Source organism: Salmo salar, chromosome 04 (assembly GCF_965601325.2).
Source record: "Salmo salar chromosome 04, fSalSal1, whole genome shotgun sequence".
Classification (NCBI taxonomy): Eukaryota; Metazoa; Chordata; class Actinopteri; order Salmoniformes; family Salmonidae; genus Salmo; species Salmo salar.
The window spans coordinates 1255197-1262686 of NC_138294.1; the positions used below are offsets into that span (position 1 = coordinate 1255197).

A 7490-nucleotide genomic window follows, 5' to 3' on the forward strand; every position below is an offset into this window, starting at 1 on the left:
TCAATGTGTTTCTATTGGCTAATAGCAGAAATGCCAAATTGAATGCTTCATGCAATCATTTTTTTCCAATATTTTTTATACATTAACGGGTCTTAAAGTTGTAACTGAAATAGCTAAATAATTCTTGGTATCTTAAAACAATTTCACATGTTGGCTTAGACCCTCCCCCCTCCCCCGGCTCAGACCCTTCCCCCCTCCCCCGGCTCAGACCCTCCCCCCCTCCCCCGGCTCAGACCCTCCCCCTCCCCCGGCTCAGACCCTCCCCCCTCCCCCTGCTCAGACCCTCCCCCTCCCCCGGCTGAGACCCTCCCCCACTCCCCCGGCTCAGACTCTCCCCCTCCCCCGGCTCAGACCCTCCCCCGGCTCAGACCCTCCCCCGGCTCAGACCCTCCCCCGGCTCAGACCCTCCCCCTCCCCCGGCTCAGACCCTCCCCCCTCCCCCGGCTTAGACTCTAGAGGGTTAAACACTATAATTGCACACACAGTGATTCATTGCAACTTATTATGTGACTTGTTAAACAAATGATTCCTGAGATTTTTTAGGTTGAAGTGGTTGAATACTTATTGAATCAAGACATTTCAGTTTTTCATTTTATATAAATATATATTTATTCAAAAAACATAATTCCTCTTTGACATTATGGGATATTGATATCAGTGACAAAACATCATTTAAAATTCAGCAACAACAAAATGTGGAAAAATTCACTTTTCTGAAGGCACGAGCTACCTCTATTACCTCGTACCCCTACACATCAGCTTGGTACTGGTACTCCCTGTACATAGCTACCTCTATTACCTCGTACCCCTTCACATCAGCTTGGTACTGTTACTCCCTGTACATAGCTACCTCTATTACCTCGTACCCCTACACATCAGCTTGGTACTGGTACTCCCTGTACATAGCTACCTCTATTACCTCCTACCCCTACACATCAGCTTGGTCCTGGTACTCCCTGTACATAGCTACCTCTATTACCTCGTACCTCTTCACATCAGCTTGGTACTGGTACTCCCTGTACATAGCTACCTCTATTACCTCGTACCCCTACACATCAGCTTGGTACTGGTACTCCCTGTATTTACAGTGCATTCAGAAAGTATTCAGACCCCTTGACATTCCACATTTTGTTACGTTACAGCCTTATTCTAAAATTTATTAAATGCACATTTTTCCTTATCAATCCACACACAAACCCACCTAATGACAAAGCAAAAACAGGTTTAGAAATTTTTGCAAATTTATTACAAAACAAACACAGAAATACATTATTTCCATAAGTATTCAGACCCTTTACTATGAGACTCAAAATTGAGCTCAGGTGCATCCTGTTTCCATTGATCCTCCTTGAGATGTTTCTACAACTTGATTGGAGTCCACCTGTGGTAAATTCAATTGATTCAATATGATTTAGAAAGGCACACATCTGTCTATAAAATGTCCCACAGTTGACAGAGCATATCAGAGCAACAACCAAACCATGAGGTCGAAGGAATTGTCCGTAGTTGTCCTAGACAGGACTGTGTTGAGGCACAGATCTGGAGAAGGGTACCATAACATTTCTGCAGCATTGAAGGTCCAGAAGCACACAGTGGCCTCCATCATTCTTAAATGGAAGAAGTTTGAAACCAACAAGACTCTCCTAAACTGAGCAATCGGGGAAGAAGGGCCTTGGTCAGGGAGGTGACCAAGAACCCGATGGTCACTCTGATAGAGCTCTAGAGTTCCTCCATGGAGATGGGAGAACTTTCAAGAAGGACAACCATCTCTGCAGCACTCCACCAATCAGGCCTTTATGGTAGAGTGGCCAGCCGGAAGCCACTCCTCAGTAAAAGGCACATGACAGCCCACTTGGAGTTTGCCAAAAGGCACCTAAAGACTCTCAGACCATGAGAAACAAGATTCTCTGGTCTGATGAAACCAAGATTGAACTCAGTGACAAAGTCCAGAGCTATGTGTGACCAGGGGCGACTGGGTATGGGAAGAGGGTGAAGCAGACTGGAAGTGGGTTTAGTGGAGGTTGTGTTCCGGTCACAGACCGAGCTGGCTGGGACAAACTCCCGGGCATCTCTCTCCATGGTGGGCCACCAAAAGCACTGATGCAGAAATGCGAGGGTCCGGTTCATACCAGGGTGACAGGTGAGGCGGGTAGAATGGCCCACTGAAGAACATCAGAGCGAACAGAATCGGGAGCAAATAGAGTCGGGTCAAGCTCGTTCTGCTGAGCCTAGCGGATACGGGACTCGATCTCCAGGGGACGACAGCAACGATGCACAATGGAATCTTGTTCGGTACCAGTGTTGTCGGCGGTGAACTGGCAGGACAGGGCATCAGGCTTGGTATTCCTAGAACCGGGGCGATAAGTAAGTGTGAAATTGAATCTACCAAAGAACAAGGCCCATCTGGCTTGCAGGGAGTTCAGACAATTGGCGGTCTGAATGTAGGACAGATTTTTGTAGTCTGTCCACATGAATAAGGGGAGTTCAGAGCCCTCTAGCCAGTGATGCCAAGCCTCAAGAGCTAGCTTAACTGCCAGGAGTTCCTGATTATCGACGTCAAAATTCTTCTCTGCAGGTGAGAGCTTACGGGAAATTAATGCACATTTTTGGAGCTTCTGATAAGAGGGGGAACAGCACCTACCCCGGTGTCGGAGGCGTCCTCCTCCATGATGAACTATAGTTCTGGGTCTGAGGACCGGAGTGGAGGTGAAGTGGTGATTGAGTTCAAGGAACGCTGCCTCTGTCTCATCTAGTTGCGGATGAAACGTCTGTAAAAATTGGCAAACCCCAGGAAATACTGTAGCTCCTTCAGGTTAGAGGGCGCAGCAACTCTGACTGCCATGTCTTGGCGGGGTCCAATAATATAACCCAGGAAAGACACAGAGGAAGCATGGAACTCACATTTCTCAGCTTTGACAACAAGCTTATTCTCCCACAGCCGTTGGAGAACTTCGCGAAAGTGTTGCTGGTGAGCCTCAGGGTCCTAAGAAAAATAGACAAAAATGAAGCGTCCAATCAGATCCCTCAGCACGTCATTGGCTAGGTTCTGGAAAACAGCAGGGGCGTTAGTAAGACCAGAAGGCATGATCAAACACTCAAAGTGGCCAAGTGGTGTTTTAAACGCAGTTTTCCACTCGTTCCCCTCTCTGAAGCGGACAAGGTGGTAGGCATTCCGGAGGTCCAGTTTGGTGAACACAGTGGCACCATGGAGGGCGGGGCAAAAGCAGAACTGATGAGTGGCAAAGGATACTTGTTCTTCACTGTGATATTATTCAGCCCACGGAAGTCAATGCACGGCCTCTGTGACCCATCATTCTTATTTACAAAGAAACACCAGCACCCACGTGAGGGGAAGAAGGCCTGACATGTCCTGCAACCAGGGAATCCTAGATGTTCTTCTCCATAACCTCTCCTGCTTGGGGCGAGAGAGGTTATATAACCGGCTACAGGGGAGAGGAGCTCCAGGCTGGAGGTCAATGGTGCAGTCGTACGGCCGATGAGGCGGCAGAGACAGGGCGTGGTGCTAGCTGAACACAGGAGCTAGATTGTGACACACTGGAGGAACTGATGACAGGTCTGGAGGTTCTGGAATGAACTGGGGCAAAGACAAGGCATGGGCAAGGGCAGAATGTAGACAATTTGAGTGAGAGCAGGCAGAGGAAAAGCCTGGCTCTGCCACGCGAGGGCGCCGTCAAGCAGGGTTCTGGGGGGAGATGGGCCGGCGATTTGGCTCAACAGTATATCCCCCACTACTGCTGAGCACCACTTTTGCTGGACGCAGGGAACAAGTGGAGACAAAGTGACCAACCTGGCCACAGAACAGGCAGCTTCTAGTGCTGATTTGCCGCTGCCTCTCCTCTGGAGAGAGACGGGCCCGGCCGAGCTGCACGGAGGCAGCCAGTCAGGAAGGAAATCTTGACATGTTCGCTAGCATAAGAGTTTGGCTGCTGGTCGAATACTAGTGAACATTGTACCAAAAAGGCTCTGTGTGTAGATTGATGAAGACAATTTCATGGATGAGGGAAAAAAAATCAATTGAATCCATTTTAGAATAACAAAATGTAGAAAAAGTCAAGAGGTCTGAAAACTTTCCAAATGCACTGTAGCCATGTTATTTTGACTTGTTATTCTTCTTTGTTAATTCACTGGGTTCTTATTTATTGTGACACTTTTTTAAATGTTGTATCTTTAACTCTGCATTGTTGGAAAAGGATCCGTAAATCAGCATTAGCATACACCTGTTGTTTACGAAGCGATATTCTGTAAGAGGTTCTGGAAGTCAAGCAGTATAAAATGTGAGGTTTTGGAACTCAGGTCTGGTGTTCTGTTCCGTGTGTATTTCCCTCACTGATTCAAAGAGCAAATGGACACAAAAGCAGACGCCAATACAACGCTGATAAATAGCAAGTTCTTATGGTAATCATTTGTGCTTCAGGGTTTTGTCAGTGGTGGAAGAGATACTCTGGAGCTGCTGCAGTGTGTCTGGGGCTGCTGTGTGTTATACTGGCTGGGATCATAGGCCTGTTACTCTACCGTGAGTTTGATATGTTCTCACTCAAACATTCTTCATCATCAGTTGTGTAACAACCAGGGTTCAATTCCATTTCAATTCCAGTCAATTCCATTCAGAAAGTAAGCCAAATTTAAATTCCAAAAAATTGGAAATCAATTGGAATTCCAGTGTATTTCCTGAATTGACTGGAATTGAATGCAACTGACCCCAACCTTGGTAATGTCTGATTAACTTTTCCACTGTTACCTTGTTCAATGATCTCCTTATTTCAGAGAGAAACCAACTGACCAGTTATAACAGCCTGACCAATGAGCGAGACCAGTTACAGACCAGCGACAGCAACCTGACTGCAGAGAGAGACCAGCTACAGACTAGCAACAACACGCTGACCAAAGAGAGAGACCAGCTACAGATCAGATACAACACCCTGACCAGAGAGAGGGACCAGCTACAGATCAGATACAACACCCTGACCAGAGAGAGGGACCAGCTACAGACCAGATACAACTCCCTGACCAGAGAGAGAGACCAGCTACAATCTTTAGTTGAGAAAGGTGAGTCAAATTGTCTCATGACTGTTCTGTTTGACAGTCTCTGTATCAGTTCACATGTCACTTACAGACAGGAAGTTAACTGATATTAAATGAAAAATGATGTCATGCTCGTCGTGTATATAGTGGACCAAGGTGCAGCGGGTTGAGTGCTCATCTTAACTGTTAGTGTGAACACGTAACAAACAAAACAAGAAAAAAACGATTGAACAGTCTTGTAGACACATCAGTACAAAGAACAACCTCCCACAAAGGGACAGGTGAAAACATGGCTACCTAAGTATGACTCTCAATCAGCAACAACGATGTACAGCTGTTCCTGATTGAGAGCCATACCAGGCCTACAAAGAAATACACAACATAGATGGATCATAGAAAACACAACATAGAACAATGACAAAAAACCCCGGAATACATAAACCAAACACACCTCTACCAACACACACACCCCGAACCATATCAAACAAATACCCCCTGCCACGTCCTGACAAAACTATAATAACAAATAACCCCTTTACTGGTTAGGACGTGACAAATGATGCTTCCAAACCGTCCATTAGATAGTGCCCTGTCTTCCTTGAGTGTCTGATTGATACTTAATTCAATGTTGTATTAAAGTGACTAAAGCAAGAAATGTTCAACTTACAGTGTGTCCTCAAGGATGGAAAAAGCTTGGTAGCAGTTGTTACTACGTCTCTACTGAGTACAAATCCTGGGAGGAGAGCAGACAGGACTGCAGAAATAGAGGAGCACACCTGGTGGTTATCAACAGCCAAGAGAAACAGGTGTGTGTGTGTGAGGTAGAGAGAAAAAAGAGTGATAGAGATAGCGAGCAGTAATGGGTATGTTTTAACAATGTTGTCTCTCTCCTACAACTACAGACATTAGTCAATTGGTTATGCGGGGTAAAGAACTATGTCTGGATTGGTCTGACTGACTCTGTTTCTGAGGGGACCTGGAAATGGGTGGACGACACACCACTGACCACAAAGTAAGACATTCATGAATTCTGTGTCACTATGACATCACTGTCTGGAGTAGTAGGTTCAGAGTGGACAGCCTGATTATATGTGTTGTTTCTCCTACAGGTATTGGAACAGTGGACAGCCTGATTATATGTGTTGTTTCTTCTACAGGTATTGGAACAGTGGACAGCCTGATTCTGTGTGTTGTTTCTCCTACAGGTATTGGAACAGTGGACAGTCTGATTCTATGTGTTGTTTCTCCTACAGGTATTGGAACAGTGGACAGTCTGATTCTATGTGTTGTTTCTCCTACAGGTATTGGAACAGTGGACAGTCTGATTCTATGTGTTGTTTCTCCTACAGGTATTGGAACAGTGGACAGTCTGATTCTATGTGTTGTTTCTCCTACAGGTATTGGAACAGTGGACAGCCTGATTCTATGTGGTGTTTCTCCTACAGGTATTGGAACAGTGGACAGCCTGATTCTATGTGTTGTTTCTCCTACAGGTATTGGAACAGTAGACAGCCTGATTCTATGTAATGTTTCTCCTACAGGTATTGGAACAGTGGAGAGCCTAATGGTGGAAGAGCTGAGAACTGTGTATATTTCTACTCCTGGTCATCAGACACAGGAGAATGGTGGGACTATGACTGTTCCCATCAATACAGATGGATCTGTGAGAAATAGGATTCATCCTCGGTACTCTCAACTGCTAAATAGGATTATGATAAGTACTATCAATCGTAAACTATTTTCTGCTTATTCTATTTACCTTGTCAAGTACATACAATATATTACGATGCAAATGTATAATACATTATAATAAAAATAACAAAAAATATACAATAACAATACAATGAACTGATAACAGAATAACTTTTCTGTCTGTTGTTGTGGAAATTCACCACTAAGGACTCAAATTCAAAGGAAATGAATCAATCTTTATTATCTCAGTCATCGAGGTTCACTGACTCAATACAAGGCTGATGTTAATTTTTTTTTTAATTACTTTTTAGTTTAGTCTACTTGCTAAATGTTTTTGTGAACTCTTCTTGAACTGCACTGTTAGTTGAGGGCTTGTAAGTAAGCATTTCACGGTAAAGTCTACACTTCTTGTATTCGGAGCATGTGACTAATAAAGTTTGATTTGATTTGAGACCCTTTATACTGCGACACAAACAAGTCCTATAAGCACGGTTGGTTCCTGCATGAGACTGACTGATACCACACCAGGCGTCTTACCTTGAAACTGAGATACTCCTTTGGGTTCCCAGAACAATGTTCTGGGCGCACTAAGGAATTGCATGGACAGTGTAGTGTGGATTCCTCCCATGTACAGTCAATCAGTCACTCGCATGAATCCAACCAAGATGGTTATTAGAAAAGCAGCATTATTCTATACATACGAGTGGATAAACACAGAGAATGTCAGACTCTACTGTATAATAGTTGATCTAACA

At 44.8% G+C, this 7490-nt stretch overlaps 1 protein-coding gene across 1 annotated transcript; it reads left to right on the top strand.

The window, feature by feature from the left end:
* The first annotated feature begins 2100 nt into the window (after positions 1-2100).
* LOC106596438 (uncharacterized) lies at positions 2101-7186 on the top strand. The gene is made up of 6 exons (XM_082973914.1): positions 2101-2140; positions 4436-4534; positions 4786-5067; positions 5713-5849; positions 5946-6055; positions 6585-7186. Exons 1-6 carry the CDS (start codon positions 2101-2103, stop codon positions 6715-6717), a joined length of 801 nt encoding a protein of 266 aa, XP_082830040.1. The 3' UTR covers positions 6718-7186.
* The last annotated feature ends 304 nt before the right edge of the window (positions 7187-7490 follow it).